General features: G+C 40.8%; 2 protein-coding genes and 1 non-coding gene across 3 annotated transcripts in view; all 3 read left to right on the top strand.

Annotated features, from left to right (window-relative positions):
* Nucleotides 1–865: 865 nt before the first annotated feature.
* On the top strand, nucleotides 866–7,498 carry kcng1 (potassium voltage-gated channel, subfamily G, member 1). The gene is made up of 3 exons (XM_033970169.2): nucleotides 866–1,007; nucleotides 1,336–1,946; nucleotides 5,506–7,498. The coding sequence occupies exons 1-3, from the start codon at nucleotides 866–868 to the stop codon at nucleotides 6,268–6,270; spliced, it is 1,518 nt and encodes a 505-aa protein (XP_033826060.1). The 3' UTR covers nucleotides 6,271–7,498.
* On the top strand, nucleotides 3,994–4,184 carry LOC117374202 (U2 spliceosomal RNA). Its single transcript, XR_004541629.1, has one exon. It is a non-coding gene; the product is annotated as a U2 spliceosomal RNA (small nuclear RNA).
* A 1,406-nt stretch (nucleotides 7,499–8,904) lies between the features above and the next one.
* src (v-src avian sarcoma (Schmidt-Ruppin A-2) viral oncogene homolog) overlaps nucleotides 8,905–19,665 on the top strand; it is a 49,621-nt gene continuing 38,860 nt past the window's right edge. The window contains exon 1 of the mRNA XM_033969822.2: nucleotides 8,905–9,333. The gene's annotated coding sequence lies outside the window, so the exon portion shown is untranslated. The remainder of the gene's footprint in view (nucleotides 9,334–19,665) is intronic.

Consider the following 19,665-nt stretch of genomic DNA (forward strand, 5'->3'; position numbering starts at 1 on the left):
GAGGTGAGAGGGGGATGAACTGTGATGGCACTAGCATATGTCACCATTCAGATTCCTGATAGACTCTCTCTGCACAGGAAGAAGAGAGACAGAGAGAAAGAGAGAGAAAGGGAGAGAGACAGAGAGACATTCATTAGCCACATGGGAATATAAATGAAAGTACTACGATTTAATGTTGAAAACCACATTCTATTGTCTGAAAAAAGAGTGTTTTTGATTATCGTCGTGGTATCAGAAGAGAAGAGAGATAAGAAGAGAGAGATAAAGAGCAAGAAGCAGAGGCATGACCCTATAGGAAACATAAATGGTGAAATTGAAAGAGAGAGTAGTTTTTGGTGGAGGGAGCGAGCAGAGGGCTGGGGACATGTGGGCGTTATAACGAACTCCACCACATGCAGCGACGATGAGAGACATTTCACATTTGTAGCAACAGAAGACGACGTAACAGCTTAAGCCTGAGTTTTCAATGTCACACATGAATAGTTTCCTGGATCAAATCTAAAGATAGAGTACAAGATAAAAGCAATGGTTTAAGACTAAAAATACGTCTAAATGTCTTGATATTTTTGTGAGTTAATAAACTGAAAAGAAAAGTCTGATTCATAGAGTAGATAGATAGAAAAAGAGATAAGAGAGAGAGAGAGTCTGGGCCCCTAAGACCCTGGGGCCCTGGACAACAGACCCCTTTGTCCCCCCCCTCTTGACTCCCCTGTAAATAAGTCTATGTGAAGTTATTCGATTATTGTCAACCCTTTATATCACGATAAATGACGTTATTGTTTATTGTCCCATCCGTAGAAGATGCAGTGAACATGGAGCAGTGACCACAGTCCAGTGAACATGGCCCAGTGAAGATGCAGTGAAGATGACTCTGCTGGCTGGAGAGGGCTCTGAGTATGACTTCAGTGCTGTGAGCTGTGCGTCAGACCCGCCCCCTCTCCATGAGCTCGAGCCTCAGAAGGGAGTGTACTACAGACGGGCCCGGCTCGCTCCCCAGCTCTGCACAGGTACAGTCTGAGGAAACGGGCATGTTTAGACTCACTCTTCAGGTTGTCTCGGTGCCGTCTTGTTCTTATCAGTGAACCTCCTCTGTGTTTTTAATGTTCCTAAACTATAACAAAGCATAACACTCCAATTCTTACTTTAAGCTAGTGTGCCACTCCACAGATCAGATCCTTCTTTGCGGTTTGTTGAATACGTCTTTTACATTCAGTGCTAAGGTCGACCAAGCTAACACAACAGATTTTGTATAATCCTTTACCTATCTGCTCGCTGATGTGGTCAAATACTTTTTAAACTAATAACAAACTACAATCCTCCTCTCTTTCCTCGCAGACCTCCCTCTCTCCAGTGCTCGCCGGCTCTACGCCATCATAAACGTGGGCGGACTGCGGTACCAGCTGCCCTGGACCACTCTGGAGGACTTCCCCCTATCTCGCCTGGGCCAGCTCCGTCTCTGCAGCAGCTTCGATGACATCATGCAGATCTGCGACGACTACGATGTCACTCACAACGAATTCTTCTTCGACCGCAGCCCGTGTGCCTTCAGAACCATCCTGGCGTTCCTACGGGCGGGAAAACTGCGCGCGGTACGGGACATGTGCGCGCTCTCGTTCAGGGAGGAGCTGCTGTACTGGGGCGTTCCCGAAGACAACCTGGAGTGGTGCTGTAGGCGTAGAGTGGTGCAACGGGTGGAGGAGTTTGAAGCTTTGGAGAGGGCGGAGGAGGAGGAGATGCTGGAGGAGATGTTGGACACGGACAGCAGAGAGGCTCCAAAGGAGACGAGGGTGAACAGGTGCATGGGACAGCTGAGGGACATGGTGGAGCGGCCGCATTCGGGGCTGCCGGGGAAGATCTTCGCCTGTTTGTCGGTGCTGTTTGTGACGATCACCGCGGTAACACTGTCCATTAGCACCATGCCCGCACTGAGGGAGGAAGAGGAGGAGGTGAGTGCAGAGGAAGAGTGGGAAAAACAAACATCTTCATGAGCTGAAAGTGCACTATGAAACATTTCAGGTGGACAGTCTGCCACCTGCTTGTTTCCATGGAGATGTTCTTTCTTTGCCTGGAGGTATAGCATTAAACTTCTTCAATTCAGGTGTTTTGTTGCTTAAAACCAGAACCAAAATCAAATAAACCTTGAAAACGTGCTTACTGTCCACCTCTCTACAGATCTAACCTGTAACGTGGTCTGTGGCGTCACATGCTCCTCTCCATAGATAGTTAACTTTAATGCCATACTGTGATACATTCCAGGCAAAGCAACATCTCCATAGAGACAAACAGATGGTGGACGCTCCTACAGAAAGGTTACAAACAGTTACACAAAAGGGCTGTAGCAATTATTTTTCTTGATATCAGATTTTCTACTAGTGGAACACATAAGGAACACATTACAGTGGTCATATACCAAAATGAGGGTTTGAAGGCATCATCCCTGCTTGCGGTTTTAATTTCTTGTTACATTGCATTCTTGAAAGACCTTTCTACATTTAGTTTGGACATTGTAAATTACTTTGTACACCAAATTTTAGGTATTTTCTTTAGTACAACATAAAGGGCCCATGTTAAACTATTTTCTGATCTTTGTTTTAATGTTGTTTCCTCGTGAAAAACATAAACATTCACACGTTTAACACAAAAACCCTGCATATTATTTAAAGGTAACTTGAAAACTACCATTACATGACATCACAAGGTGGAACAGAGCTTTGGAGATGTAGACATAATAAATACTGCAGGAATAGTCAAACATGTGTGAATGAAACAAAACACAATTCCAGGTCTGTTTTCAAGGAGGTAACAACATTATAACATGACTGAAAGCTCACAAGAGTCCGCAAGGATTTAGTGTAATACAGGAGCTTTAAATGTACATGTAGAGAATAATATACCTCCAGCCCTCTGTCCATCACATGTAGTGTTCTGTTTATGCACATCACCACCAGAGGGCGACACTAGGCCTCAGTACTGAAATCCAAAAGTGAGCTAAAAAACATCTTATTAACGCTCCACTTCTGCGCTGATTCACGGAGAGACCTGGGTCAGTAAGAAGAACCGACTATAAAAAGACAAGGAACTTAATTATTCATCTAATTAGACCTTCTGAAGCACGTGCCAATTAAGAAAACACAAGTCCAGGTATGTTTTAGACGACGATACTACATGATTAAGACGTTTTCTTTTCTTTTGTCACTTGAAATGAGACAATTCATTCTAAACTTATCAAAAACAGTCTGACACACGCCAACAGTACATTTTTGTTTTGTTAATTCATAGCATATCTCTTTATATTCAGTGGTTCAGCAAGTTGTGTCAAACTGTCTGCTTATAATAAGAGTGGGACGATCCTTTCAACCAACATGAATGTAATTTGCATTTCAAAAGTACGAAGAACAAATAAGTCATTATGGCATATTACAATGGCATTGTGCGCTAAAAGATTATATAATTTCTGTCTATAATGTGTTTACATCGACAAATGAAATGAAACTGTCTAAATACAAAAGGCGAACTGACTTGAAAAGCTCCAATTAAACCTGCAGGGGCTCGTCTTGTCGCGCATGTGGTGTTCACGGGGGAGAAAGACGGTCGCGTTAAAAAGTTTCAAACCGCGCTTTTATCTTAATTTTATAAACCAGTAACGACACCAACAACACTACCCTAAGAATAACTCGGCGAATACTCTAAAATTTGCAGTTTTGTCCAATATTCTTTAGTTTTACCGTCTCATCTAAGGCTCTTGAATGTGATTGGACGAAGCAGTACCATGTGACCCGGAAATGCTACCACGCTCTATTAAAGTTGCCTTAAAATTCAAAAATAGCGCTTTTTTCGGTCAGTTCATTGATTTTAAAGCGACGCATCCGCAATGTTATGTTCATTCCTTTACGGCAACGACTAGATTTAATATTTTAATTTGTACTTATTTGACACCGTTGCTGAGCACGGTGTGGTGGAGAAAGGCTTCAGACACTCGGAGTGGTCAGAGTTATCGCTTCTCGGCCTTTTGGCTAAGATCAAGTGTAGTATCTGTTCTTATCAGTTTAATATCTGATACGTCCCCTACCCGGGGACCATATATTAAATTGATTTTTGGAACAGGGAGATGGAATAGGGGCTTGCTCCGTCCACTCCACGCATCGACCTGGTATTGCAGTACCTCCAGGAACGGTGCACCCCCTCTGCTGGTGAAAAGTAAATTCTAGGAACAATGTTCATTAAGGAACGTTGATAACTCAAAGAAAGTATCAGTTGCGGCAGTTGTAAGTTATAGAACTCTCGGCTCTTTCACAGGATCCGACTCTTTTGAATCGCTACTATTTCTTCATATGACAGACACTGATGTGAGAACTCTGTACTAATTCATTGTAAAATAATCACAGAGAATCAACCAAGACTCAGATGTGTTTAAAATGGTTCAAACTGAGAGTGGGAGTGAGATTATTCTTTGGAATGATGAAATTCTAAATGAAATGTTGCACTACAATAGTAAGAATTTTAAAAACTAACCATTATGATGTTATCAGACCTGTTTTTCTGTGCACAGAGCTCTCACTCGTGTTGCCTGTTCTGCTTCTGTGATGCTTCTTGTGTCCGTTCAGTGTAAAAATGCATACAGATTAGAAAAATCTGATACGCTCTTGAGCTCTTGATGAGACCTGGATCCAACGGTTCACGTTAAGGAACCGTTCCAAAGAGCCGACTCACATCACTAACGTTGCGAATTAGCAGGTTATGCTATTATGTTTACTTAAATATCACTTATAATGAATTTGCTTTAGATGTTATTCATATTACATTTACACACTTTGCCACAGATTATACGTTTTATGAAGCTCAATCACAAATCTGAGGACAGAAACAAGGCTATTTTTGAATCCTTCGTAACAGAGAAGCAAACTAACTGACATTTCTACCTCAAATATTCCAAATTATGGCTTATTTTGTTTATTAGTTTACACTTCAAACCATTAACATTTATTTCCAATGTCTCAGTGAAAATGTGTTATGATACCAGAATTTCAAGTACAGTTTGAATTATCTTTTTGCACGTTCTGATTTTATAGTGATCATTTATATTTTCATTTGATTTATGCTGAACAGATAATATCAAACAATTGGCCTGCACCTGCTTGTCTCCATGGAAACGTTGCTCTTTTGGCTATAATATTCCACAGTTTGTCATAAAACGTATCTCCATCTCTAGTTTTAAATTTCTTTGCTCATGAACCATGCAGTGACAAGCCACCTCCAGAAAGTTACACAGTGTTGCTTTAAACATACAATATGAACAACATTTCCATGCAAACAAGGCAGAGTCAGGTTTGTGGAGATGCAAGTCTGCTCGGAGTAAGGACGCTCGTTTTTAGCGCAATAAAAACAACTAAAATTAACTAAAAACAAAACATTTAAACGTTTTTTGGTCTAATCTTTGGCTAAAAAGTTACATACTATGGCTTTAAGTGTTTTAATCCTGTCCAACTCTCTCTCTGTCTTTCTCAGGGCACATGTTCACGTCGCTGTTATAACATCTTCATCATAGAGACCGTGTGCGTCGCCTGGTTTTCCCTGGAATTCTCTCTGCGTTTCATTCAGGACCGGAACAAACTGTCTTTCCTGCGACAGCCCCTGAACCTCATCGACCTCGTGGCCATCCTGCCGTACTACATCTCCCTCCTGGTCGACAGCTCGCAGGGCGCGGGCAGCTCCGGGAACTCGTATCTGGACAAGGTCGGTCTAGTCCTCCGGGTTCTCCGAGCTCTCCGGATCTTGTACGTGATGCGTTTGGCACGTCACTCCCTCGGACTTCAAACTTTGGGACTTACCGCTCGCCGTTGTACGAGGGAATTCGGTTTACTTCTCCTGTTCCTGTGCGTGGCGATAGCTCTCTACTCCCCTCTCCTGTTCCTCATTGAAAACGAAATGACATCCACGCAGGAATTCAGCAGCATTCCGGCTACGTACTGGTGGGCTGTGATCACCATGACGACGGTGGGGTACGGGGACATGGTGCCGCGCAGTATCCCGGGGCAGGTGGTGGCGCTCAGTAGCATTCTCAGTGGGATTCTTCTCATGGCGTTCCCGGTTACCTCCATCTTCCACACCTTCTCGCGCTCGTATCTGGAGTTGAAGCAGGAACAGCAGAGGGCGCTGCAGAGGCGGGCGCGGTTCCTCTTGCGTGGGCACATGGCGGGACTCGGGAGTGACTTGTCTCTGGAGAGCGACGTGTTGTTTCCTCTGCGGCCCGCGGAGAGTAAACACATGTGACCAAAACACGACGACAAAAGAGATTATACAGGGAGGGACTTAAACAGGGCACAGAAAGGACCTGTTTAAAATGTCCAGGGATAAAGCCATGATGTGTAGCTTTATGAAAATGTTATTGTTCAAATCTGAATCAGTTAAAGTGGGACTGAACACCTAAACTCCGCCCATCCACATTTGAAAGTGGAACTAAACACTGAATCTACTATTTTGCGACTAAACTGTGTGATGTTTTTGTAATATTGTCTACTATTCCTAGTCCTTTTTTGCAGTTTTAGTGAAAACCAGGAATTTGCAGCTTTGTGAGTCAAAAAAAACTAGTCAAGTACTATGTGACATCACCCAGAACTGCTCGGATTACAGCCAGGTGTTTCTGTTTACAAACACCTGGCTGCAGGGGCGGAGTTTTAAGTGTGTCTACCTGTTAGACCAATCACACTGTTCCTTATAAACGCAAACGGCGCATTTAAGGGCACTTTAGCGAATTGGGACATGGCTCTGTTAAACTGGGCGGTGCCTGGGGGGACAAAAGAGGAGGTGTTTGTAATCAGAAACACCTGGTTGTAATCAGGGGAGTCTTGAGTGATGTCACCAACTACTGGAAATTGCACAGACCACTGACGGCAGCACAAACTTTAGCTAGTGTGCACTAACATTGCTATTAAAATAACTCGAAACAGAAGGACATACTGTAAGACCGACACTATGTACACAGTTTGGTAGCAAAAAAAAAGGATGATTTAGTGTTTAGTTCCAATTTAAAGACAAACCAAGTTCAAAATGTCACATAATGAGTGATCTGGTCCTACATACAGCCAACATACAGGGCTGTGGACTACAAAATACATTTTCTATACTACTTATTCAGAATTGTGATACTTCTGGAACAGTTACTTTCCATTTGGTGATATTCAGAATATTTTAAAACTCAAAGTAATTACTGTATTTCAGATGACACCGCAGTATTCTATAGGCCAATGATATTTAACACCATCTGTTTTAACCCTGTTGACACAAAAGCATGTATCTTTTGTCAGTAAACGCTGATGTTTTGAATCCTCCTCAGACATAAATATATCTGTGGACACAACCTACAACTCGCCCGACTTTAATGGAACCTGCTTCTGCCTTTGTCCTCTGGGTTTATTTCAACTAAAGTGAATCTTTTGCTCACTCAGGCATTCACAGACCTGCACTCTTGGTCTACAAGCCTCAAATGTGTTTCTTTTTGTAAATTGCTGAATTTTGTTTAACTGTCCAAGCTGTTTTGTTTATATTGTTATACTAATTGTGTTTCTATTTCGTGTTTTGATTTATTTAAAGTGGATTAAGCTGAACATGTTGATCTGGTGTTTTTTGTGTTGTCTTCTCTTATATGAACACGAGGGGGCAGCATCGTGTCACTTAAACACAGGGTGAGATCTGCCTGTGTTTTATATGTAAATAATACAACTCACAGAGCAGTGTGTCATTTATGTGTTTAGTGTAAAGATGAGGATTAAACCAGGACTAAACCAGGACTAAAGCAGGACTAAACCAGGACTAAAGCAGGACTAAACCAGGACTAAACCAGGACTAAACCAGGACTAAAGCAGGACTAAAGCAGGAATTAAGCAGGACTAAACCAGGACTAAAGCAGGACTAAACCAGGACTAAACCAGGACTAAAGCAGGAATTAAGCAGGACTAAACCAGGACTAAACCAGGATTAAAGAAGGACTAAACCAGGACTAAACCAGGACTAAAGCAGGACTAAACCAGGACTAAACCAGGACTAAAGCAGGAATTAAGCAGGACTAAACCAGGACTAAAGCAGGAATTAAGCAGGACTAAACCAGGATTAAAGAAGGACTAAACCAGGACTAAAGCAGGACTAAACCGGGACTAAACCAGGACTAAAGCAGGACTAAACCGGGACTAAACCAGGACTAAAGCAGGACTAAACCAGGATTAAAGTAGGACTACACCAGGACTAAAGCAGGACTAAATCAGGACTAAAGTATGACTAAACCAGGACTAAAGCAGGACTAAACCAGGACTAAAGCAGGACTAAACCAAGACCAAATCAGAACTAAATAAAAACTAAACCATGACTAAATCAAGACTAAACCAGGACTAAACCAAGACTGAATCAAAAATAAATTTAAACATTCAAGGGATTTTGTTGCCTACTCTTCTCCATACACATTTGATTGCATAGAACTACAAATGGACTGCACCAGAACTAAACCAGGTCTAAACTATGACCTAATATTAGGAAACAGGAGCAAACAAAGTCCAAATCAGGAGTAAACCAGGTCTAAAATGGGCCAAAACCAGGACTAAATTGGGTCTAAACCAGGACTAATCCAAGAAATAAAACAAGTCCACATGAAAAGAACTAAACCAGGACTAAATCAGGACTAAATGAGTATCAACACGAGCTCCAGTGCGCACGTTCTGACCTGTACAAATGTTACAGTAGGTTTGAGGTGGGGCTTCAATTTAACGCCAATCAACCAAATCCTGGGTCAATTATTTATTAAGCCAACAACCAATCAGATCACGAATTTATCCCGGGGACCCGCCCCTTTCTCCCCTCCAATCCTCCAACATCACAGCCCAATGTTTTGGTCTGGATTCCTGGTTCTTTTGCGCAGCGTGGCAAGCAGGGAATGTACCGTTGCGCATAGGGACGTACCCGCTCCAACTCGCTGTTACATTCTGGCGTTTTTATATATTTTTACCACTTTAAATCCGTCTTCTTCAAACGAGATTTTGTGTTAACGAAAAATAGCCGCTTCCTTGGTCAATCGGCGTCATGACTTTCCCCAAAACCGCCTTCTTTTTTAGTTGAATGGGACCCTACGTCGCTTGCGTCGCTCGCTTTTGGCACAGTGTCGCCTCTGCTCGTCGCTGCTACTGCTCCGAACTATCACGCAGGACTTTTAAATCCCGTGGAGGTCTTTGTAAGCGCTTTTATTAATGGTTTAAACCCGAAAAAATCCTTCTTCTTCTGTCTGAGGAGGTGCAAAAGAGGAGACAGCCACCACGACGCCAGCAGATCTCCCATAGCGCGAACTACAGCGTAAGTACTTCAATTCTGTACAGTCATTTTTTGGCTCTCCTGCTCGTGTTTGAGATTTGGTTTTAGGAAAAATGGTTAGAAATGAGACAAACTGATCATCGTAACACCTCGTTTAGCTTTAGATCTATAGATTTGCGTTTTTCTTGTGGTTTTAGTGTGACTTTAGCTGCGTTTTGGCACTGCTGCGTTTAAAGGGAGGATTGGGTAACTTATTTATTGTATTTACTCTATCAATTTTATTTTTATTTTTTATTGGTGCTGAAAACTCCCAAATGCATTACAAAAGTTTTCCCTATCTTCACCCTTACTTTAAAGGTGCACTATGTAACTTTTTCTGGTAGAGCGACATTATTACCTGCTTGTTTCCATGGAGATGTTATCACTTTACCTGGAATGTTACACAGTCTGACATTAAACTTATCTCTTGCACATGGCCAGTTGCAAGTGCTTTAATTGCCAAAAGAAAAGATTTGAAAAACATGCATAAGCGCCTGTCCACAGATCTGACCTGTAACATGGGCTAGTAGCATCTCCGTAGAGACAAGCAGCTGGTTGACGCTCCATAGAAAAGCTGCATAGTGCCTCTTTAAATAGGTTCTTTTCATTTTTATGTTGAGTTTTAGTTTTTTTCTTACTGTACTAGTGTCAATGAGGCAAAGACACTTGACAGTTTTGAGTTTCCAGCAGGTGAGGTGTAAATACATGTTTTGACTCGCTTGGGTCAAATACCTGAGATTTTTCCTCCCATATTTCCCCACTCTTGCTCACTACTGTCATATGTTTAGGATTAGTCCCTCTCCCACTCGGCAAAACCACAATATTGTACCGGTTCTATTATTAGACAGAAGTAAGTGTGTGTAGAATTAGAAGTAACTCAGTAAGTGGTTATTATTTGAGGGTGGGCATTTTGCTTTACCGTGAGATTTCGGCTTCGCTCGCTCTTTGGAGAATGTCTTGTGGAGTTCACTGTTCAGAAAATGTACTTGGTTACGTGACATTTGAAGAGTTAGACCTGTCACGATAAAGACTATATCCACTTCAATACATGGAAGATGGAGTAAAATACTTTTGGCGTCAGTACTTGCGATATTGAAATTTAGTGTTGCGATTATCATGGCCAAAATAATTGCGATTAACAATAATATCACAATAATTATTAAAGTTGCTGATAGTTTAAAATGTTCTGGATATGCACGTTATAATTTTAATCTTATGAATAAGTTGCATGTTTAAAGAACTGTTATAGTCTTTTACTTTGTCTTTGTTTGGTTTTTTTGCACATTCTGGTGATACAATGACGATTCTTTATTGGCGATGATCACGATTATATAAAATTTCCCACAAACGATTATTGTCAACCCTTTTTACATGCATACACATTGTTTAGTGTCCCATCCCTAGTCAAGTGCACTTTTTCTTCGCACTACTGGAAAATCTTTGGTTATTTTTGGCTGCTTGGTAAGATTTAAGCTGTAAAAAGTTTGAATTAATAACTTGTATGACTCATGACAAATGTAAACTAACGACTGAAGTGTTTCATTCTGCTGTTTATTTATTGCAGCTCATGGTTTTTCAGCAGTATTGTAGATTTAGAATAGTTTTTGTGGTTAAAATCTGCTCTCAGGTTAGTTCAGTGGCATAAATTAGTTTCAGTATTATCGTTTATCGTCTATGTTTACTTAAGCGATATATCAAATTTCAAAACGTGTTACAGTGACCAGCTTATGAAGAGTTTAATTCTGACTTATTACAGCAGGTAGCTCCTCCTCTCTACGCGTGTCAGTCCATCTCTTATGAAAGCCTTATAATAACAGTTGTAATGTGTGTTTTTTTATTGTATTGTTCAGTTGTGGGTCAGATGCTTTGCCTGGAATGTTCCATATTGTGCCATTAAAAAGCTTTTGCATTTCCTCAATTCCAGGTGTTTCTAATCCTTAAAATTCCTTACCAAACACGCATTCTTACTGTGAGTGGGGTCGCTTCTCCACAGATCTGACCTGTAACTCGGCCTGGCTGCGTCCCCCGTTTGTCTTCATAGGTTTGATGTCATACTGTGGAACATTCCGGGTAAAGCGAGAACCTTGACGAGACCCACACTAGAAAAAAAAAATCTTTTGTTATCATGAGGAAGTAGAAGTGGTTTAGTACCTGGTGTAGATTTCCCCTGTGAAGTTCAAATACATGACCGAGAGTGGGTTTTTACGTGTTTCGTTCGTGTGACATTGTTTTTATCGGTGAGTTTAAGGTATGACACTTTGCACATGGACTAGTACACACTCATGGACCACTGTGAACCTACTGGACACAGATTACACAGATATAAGGAAACATGGGAATAGAAAAGAAAGGAGGTTGAAAATCATATTCTGTTGTCTAAATAAATCTGTATCGAGTATCAAGTCTGTTCCTCAGTATCGAAATGAAGCTTGAAGTGCTCATATCGTGACACTATACAGGGGTCATTTGGACTCGGCCATACTCCCGACCCCACAGAGGGACCTAATACTGGCTGGAATGTTGTGAATGCTGCATTAAAGCCTCCTGCATGTTTACGTCGGCTAAGGAACGCTCTCAGGACCCAAATTCCTCCTAATTGGCCCAAAGTGTTGTGAGGGCTGGTGCTTTGTGGTCTGCCACTCACATCAATGCAGCTCTTGTTTCCTTCAGAGCAGAGGTCCTTTTAGAGAGAGAGAGAGACTTTAAATGAGCCACTTCCACTTTGAGAATAGTCTTTGTATACTTCGTCACAAACTCTCTGAGGGAGTTTAGGAGAGTATGGAGACATTTAAGAGGATGTTTTGTGCATTTTTGAACAGTTTTTGGACTCTTTTGCTTCAGTGTTTTATGTTTACGACCAGGCCTGAAGTGCGATATATTGCTGAAGTAAATATAGACGATAAACGATCATGTTGAAGCCAAACCGTAAAGTAGAATTATTCACAAAAAGTATTCTTAATGTACCATATTGTTGAAGTTAGTTTGCATCTGTTAATGGGTTCAACCTTCTACAGCTTGAACAAAAAATAACCAAACTTTTCTAGATAGATATATCAGTTGGTCGATTCATAAAGCCGATATTTGGACTTTTTAGCGTATCAGACATCGGCCTTAAATCTCTAGCACAGGCCGATATTTTGTTTTGGTCAATCTGCTGCCTAAAAATAAATGGTAAACGCTCTCATTTTTATATAGCGCTTTACATCAAGAAACCACTCACTCATTCACACGCACATTCGTACACCAGTGTACACAGACACTGCGGGCGAAGTGGGTTAAGTGTCTTGCCCAAGGACACAACGGCAGTATTCATCTGTGGGAGCTGGAATTGCACCTCCAACCTGTGGATCAGTGGACAAACGCTACCAACTGAGCTACTGTCGCCACCCACAAGGCTTCATATTATCACTTTAAGATGAGATAGTTGCACAAAACATACACACGGTGGGATTTTGTATGTTTTTGTATGTATGGTTTTCTCTATACATCAATAATTAGTGTAATATTTTTTGCAATCTATCAAATAAAATGCTAAAATGTAATGAAAGATAACTTTATTTGTCCCACAGTGGGGAAATTCCAGTGTCACAACCATAGACTGTATACATAAATGGACATAGCTAACCTGCTAGCTGCCATGTTCCAAATAGGAAGTGATCATAGGATGTGGCTGTGCTTCCAGCTCCATCGACTCTGGCTCCAATTCACTTTCTATTGAAAAACCATCGCCCCTGTCTCTGTAACTGCTGCTGTGAGCCTCGTCATGTTGGTCTTAAAATGTTCGTATTAACCCGCTCTACATGATTATTGTTACTATTAAAGTGAATTAACAGAAGACCAGATGAGCCTCGTTGGACTGACAGCTCTGTACTTGAGACCTCCACGAACATGTTCAGAACTGTCTTTAGATTATTGGATAGTTCATATTTCAGTCTGCTGCAAATGTTAACGCTCATAGGCACGTTTAAAATATGAACTTTGAAAAAAATTTGAACTCACAATTGCAAAACCTGGCAGAAAAATCACACTTGGATGCTGTTCCCCGTTCGGCCCTGTGCTTGGACATGACCCTGTATTTCTCCTGTGCATTAAACAGCTGTTTCCAGGGCTTTGGTGACATCATTTGATCTCCTGTGTCCCACTTTCTTTGGGTCAGATCGGGATGAATTGGCTCTACTACAATGATGCATATTATAACGCTGATGTTTCCATGTAAAGACGTAGGTTTTTGGCCTGAGAAAAGACAGACTCTGTTTTTGAAACAAGGCTGACTCGAGAGTTATTTATGTCAGCGCAAATGATGAATGAGAACGTGTGTGTGTGGTGTAAAGGAGCGAGACTATAAGTGCCTCCTCACTGTCTGATTTACCCCATAGAGTAAAACCAAACTGACTAAGACGTTACCTCAAACGCCACCTCACTCTTTGCTTCTTTTATGAACACATCATATATTTGTTTTGCATCGCAATGACAGCAAAGACTTTTTGATTCTGAAATGGAGGCAGTGTGGCCCGGGGGCTGTATGCCGCCCTCACAACAATTTTTGCTGGCCCTCAGGCATCCTGCTGAATTGGCCCAAATGATCAAAGGCAGTACTTTTTACTGCAAATGTGAGTAATTCTGCCACTATAACCTCAATATCAAACATACCATGATGATGAAGGCCTAAAATCAATGTTCCAAGCTTTATTAAAGCAGACATATTGTGCTTGTGTCTGCCATATAGTTATAATCTATGACACTCATGGATCATTATGTTATAATTTGTACATTTTAAGTCACGATATTCATCTAAAATGACGTACTGAAAGAAACAAGTCCGCTAACTTCCACTTTAGAAAACTGAGGTGCCCAGTGGGAGCTGACGTCGGCGTAAACGTCTTCACAACTAAGCCTAAAAGAAAACCTAAGAAAACAACTATAACATAGTTAAAAGCTCTGAAAAGTCCATTTTGCAGAATAGGTCTGGTCCAAAGGTCTAAAGGTTTGACATCTCTCCAACAGTGAAAAAGGTTTGGACACCCCTGGTCTAAACGCACTCGTCTTTTGGCCTTCGGAGCATTTCACCAACACTTTCTCATCATCTCATTCCTTCTTTCATCCAGACTCGTGTGATACAGTAAAGAGGGATCGGACGTTTGTGCTCTCAGCCTCTTAATATTTCATGTCATACTGGACTTGTGTCGTTTGGCCCACATTTGGTGCCAATTAGTTCCTGATTCTGTTGTGTTGAAGGACATATGTGTCTGCCACCTGCTCTGTGTCTCAGATTCAGTTTGTGTTTTTGTCTCTCGTTCGACATTTGAAGAATAGAACTGGTCATTTTAAATGGTTTGCAGTCGTCCAAAGTTATTCCTCATGTACTTATCTGTGTAATGTGATTATCAGACAATAAAATAACTCCCAGAGACAAGTGCAGAGTTTGCTGCGACGGTAAAGCTTACAACAACTAGCATGCTAACGTGCACTTCCTGATTATCGCACAATAAAATAACTCTGAGACAAGTGTGGAGTTTGCTGCCATGGTTAAGCTCACAACTGGCATGCTAACCACACACTTCCTCATTATCGAAGGATAAAATAACTCAGAGACAAGTGCGGCGTTTTCCGTAACGGTGAAGCTTACAACAACTAGCACGCTAACACGCACTTCCTGATTATCGGACAGTAAAATAATGCTCTGAGACAAGTGCGGATTTGCTGTGACATTCGCAACAACTAGTATGCTAACACACACTTCCTGATTATCGCACAGTAAAATCACTCTGAGACAAGTGTGGAGTTTGCTGCGACGTTAAAGCTCTCAACAGCTGGCATGCTAACACACACACTTCCTGATTATCGAAGAATAAAATAACTCCGACACAGGTGCGGAGTTTGCTGTGACAGTAAAGCTTACAATAGCTAGCATGCTAACGCACACTTCCTGTTTATCACACAATAAAATAACTCTCAGAGACAAGTGTGGAGTTTGCTGCGACGGTTAAGCTCACAACAACTGGCATGGTAACACACACTTCCTGATTATTGGACAATAAAATGCTTTCTAATTGGAGGGAGACGGCGCACAGTGGACTTATTTTGACCTCAAGAGCTGGTTATACAATATATCTGTACTGGGGAAGACAAATCATTCTCAAATACACGGAGAAAAAGCAGATACAGGACTTTTAATGGAGTGAGTGAATAATAAGCATCAGTTGTGTGTGTCTCTTTGTGCTGTGTTCATTTGAATACTGCTTCAGATGGTTTGATACAGTCTAACAGAGGAGCGTTTGTCTCGATACGCAGGGCCCATGGGTGCTTCCGGTCTCCGAGCTCTGGGAGGGTCCACGGGTGACACGGAGCACCCATGTCCCCCTGAATCCCCCCTCTGTTCGGGGCAGAGGGCCGCGACTCTGGGTGCCTTCTCGCCAGCACCCTTGGGTCCTTGTGACAGGAAAAGAGTCTGTGGTATTTTGAATGAGAGATGCTTTGTGTGGGTGCAGCTGTGGATGGGAGGATGAGAGGGAGGAGAGAGGGGGAGGAGAGAGAGGGGAGGCAGGGTACAGATCTGGAAAAAATGCTTTATGGAGAAGATACAGGAAGTTATTCATCAGTTTGGATGGAATTAACTCAATGTCGACGCTGAGCAGTTGACTCAGTACTCGATACCGATTACGATACCACAGTGAAGATTAAAAAATGCTCCTTATAATAGAATCTAAATTTCAAAACAAAATAAACTTTATTTTTGTTATCATGAGGTCTTATAATTGTTCTGTTGATGTGATTTTTATTTATTTATTTTTTTTTTTTTTGAAGTATCAATACATGTTCAAATGAGTATCTAGTTTCGATATTTGTTTTAGTATCGATTAGCATCTAATTTTTGATACCGTTGACAACCCTAACTCTGAGCAATATTGTTAAAAATGCATTCTGGTCATAACTTATTGATACATTTTCAGCTGATGTCATAATTCTTTGACAGGGGTGAAGCTAACCAGAGGCACTGCTCTGTCTGAAGCTCTGTTACTCATGTTACTTTAATCTGATTTTAGTTTTAACACAATCTGACCACAAAGAACTGACTTGACTGAAACTACAAGAGGTGAGCTGATTTGGTGCTGCTAAATATGTCCCTCTTTACAGTCACAAGCTAGCTAACATTAGCCAACAGTTTTCAGTTAGTCATTGTCATACTTTTTGTTGAAACACCTAATGGGACCATGAACGCTTGGATTGCTGAAAAGTAACTGGTACAATTTTGTGTTTTTCTCTTGAGTTTTTAATCTGAACTTTAAGTATCAATAGGTTGCGTTCACGTCCTAGAAATTGAGATAACGCTATGGGAAATTCACTGTTTTTGAACTGTATCATTCTTCTTGTATCATTTTTCTTGATTTTCATGACTATTTACGTTGCGAATCTTCACCGAAAGCATCAAAACTATGAATAAACACACATGGGAGGTACTAAACAAAGACGTGTGAAATACCTCGACAAAGCCTTTACCCTTTGCTTTGATCACTGCGTTGGACACTTGGCATTCCTCTGCTAAAACCCGACGTGGCACAGCGGCGAAGTGAAAACCGTTTCAGGAGACTTCAACATGAAACTCACTGAGAGAAGGACAAGGGTTTGCAAAGGGTGGATACTTTGAGGATTTGAATGTAAAGTATGAAACATGTTTATTCTTTGCTATAATTCCATCCTCGCTTTATATATTTAAAGTCTTCAGTTTGTATCTAAATGTGTAAAGATGTAAAACCATTAAATGAGACGGTGTGTTGACCTTTTGACCTGCGCTGTTTACGAAACGATCAAGTCCAGGTTTGTCTGTTCTGTTGTTACCGCACTGCTGCAGTTGTCTGAAGCGAGATTCGTACAGTCACGATTTGAGGTTTGAATGAAAATGTATTTGTGAAAAACATCTCATTTTCTGGCTCTAATTTAAGGCTCTGAGGATCAGTGGGCGACTGGACTGACTCAGAATATTCTTTTGCAAAAACAATTCTCACTTTAAACACCCTCTAAAATGTATTTTAGTCTCACAACATTGGTGCAGTAATTAAAACATACTTCACCTGTCGTGCATGAGTCCACAGTTTACATTACTTCAACTAAAATCATCTGAATAGACATTAAAGATGCACTATGTGACTTTTCCGTTGAGGTCCACTATCTGCTTGTCTCCGTGGAGATGTTATTGTTTTCCTACAAACTTCAAACTTTAAAATTTTTGTCCAGTTGGTAGAATTGATTTTTTTTTTTTTTTTTTTTTTGCTATGGATCACACCTGGACGACCGAGGGATTACACAGATTTTTTTTCTTTGATTGTTCCACAGTATGGCATTAAACTTGACTTCAGTCTTTCTCCATGGCAACTAGTCTGTGACACCGCCAGGCCAAGTTACTGCTCTCTTTAAGAATTCTGTTTTTCAATGCATTTCTTTCTGGCAATAAAAACAAATAATCATCTCTGTGCACAGCATCATGCTAGCTAGCTCAAAGTGTCTCAAAGCTAACATTTCCCCCGACACATTAACGTCTCTGTGGATATAAGCAGGTGAATATCATTGAAGCACATGGACTGAACAAAGGTGCAGGACTCCATGAGGTCATTTGAATATTGAAATCAGGATGAGCTCAACAAAGACTTCATCTGAACATTTATAAACACATCTGTTAGTGTCACGATATATTTTCAACACCTGTCTGACCTGTGCAGTGATTACACATCTGTAGAGCTGTCATATGTCACAATAATACTGAAGTAGTATATGTCAGGAAAAATAAATCTACTAATTTGCCATGTATTTTGTATAAAAGTGGTGTTATTAATTATTACCGTCTAAATATCGATGCCCTTCTCCAGTCTGCCAGCCTTTATAAAAGTCACTTCACGCTCCTGCTGTTTCACCATTGCAGACTGCGCCCCGTGCTAACTGCTAAAGAGCCACTTTTAGCATAACACTGTGTTTTGTGTTGTTTTTTTGTTTTTTTTCCTTGACCACGGCCACACCTTGACCATTATGTACACGCTCTGCCTCTTTTAAAAGCTCTGAACCTGTAAAACCCCACGTGTAAAGAATGGCCTGCGCTACTTAGCCACATTACCTGTTCCTATTTAAACACAAGCACTGCGCTATTAAAAACCTTTACGAGACCTAAATATGTTAATCGCTGAGCTGAGAGGCGAGCTGCGAGTGTCGAATGAGATGCAGTTATAGTGGTACCAGGTCTTGATATCGGCAGCGCATCGACGAGTACGAGATCCGGTATCAGTGCATCCCTATTCATTTTTGTCCTGCTGATGTGACTTTTTTTAGTATCAATACCAGCTCAAATGAGTATATAGTTTCAGTACTTGTTTTAATATAAATTAGCATCGGATTTCGATACTTGTGACAAACCAACTTAACCCTAATCGTACTACAAACATATTCTGAAATGAATGAGAGGCTCCTTGACGTCTTTTAAGATCTGCACTGTCAGAAGATTCATTTTAAAGCTATACAACAAATATTTTTACTGTCTACTGAGGAATTCTCAGATTACAGGTTTTATTATATTTCTCCCTAAATTGTTGTAATGTTTTATATTTATTCTCTTTCCGGTTAAGCCTCTGTAGCAGCTGTAATGTTGATGAATTAACCCCTATGTGTTTGGACTAAGCTCAGGGTTAATTCTGTTCCATGTTCAAATGTTTCTTCTCCTTCATTCATAACACTATAATACTTTCACATTATGATACTATAACATTATGATACTATACTACTATAACAGTATAACACTATACTACTATAACAGTATAACACTATACTACTATAACAGTATAACACTATAACACTGTAATACTATAATACTATGACACTATGACACTATAATACTATAACATTATGATACTATACTACTATAACACTATAACACTATGACACTATAATACTATAACACTATGACACTGCCTTTGTGACGAGCAGAGCCGCTGTAAGATCCAGAAAACATGAATGGAATCAGCGATCGCAGATGGAGCCGTTACTGTTTAACCCAGTTCCTCAACAAACACTATAGTTTCACAGTCAGTGTTGGAAAGTGAAATGATGTCATGTTTCAGTTCATATAATATGTTGGCAGTATTCTTTTTTTTTTTTTTTTTTTAAGCTGCACTGTGTGACTTTTCTAGTGGACGCCACCTGCTGTGTTGTTATTGCGTCGCCATCTAAAGCTAAGTGTTAAGTTCAAGTCGGCCAAAAGGATGGTAACACAATAATACTCTGTGGGCTCTATACTAAGAAGATGCTTGGGATGATAGTAGTAGTAGGAGGAGGAGGAGGAGTTAAAGTAGTTGT

The sequence above is a fragment of the Periophthalmus magnuspinnatus genome, chromosome 7, assembly GCF_009829125.3.
Source record: "Periophthalmus magnuspinnatus isolate fPerMag1 chromosome 7, fPerMag1.2.pri, whole genome shotgun sequence".
NCBI classification, from domain to species: Eukaryota; Metazoa; Chordata; class Actinopteri; order Gobiiformes; family Gobiidae; genus Periophthalmus; species Periophthalmus magnuspinnatus.

Bases quoted from the DNA above. Each gene is read 5' to 3' on its own strand.
- kcng1 (XM_033970169.2), top strand. From the start codon at position 866: ATGACTCTGCTGGCTGGAGAGGGCTCTGAGTATGACTTCAGTGCTGTG. The intron at 1,008-1,335 runs GTACAGTCTGAG...CTTTCCTCGCAG, and splicing joins CGCTCCCCAGCTCTGCACAG to ACCTCCCTCTCTCCAGTGCT. The intron at 1,947-5,505 runs GTGAGTGCAGAG...TGTCTTTCTCAG, and splicing joins TGAGGGAGGAAGAGGAGGAG to GGCACATGTTCACGTCGCTG.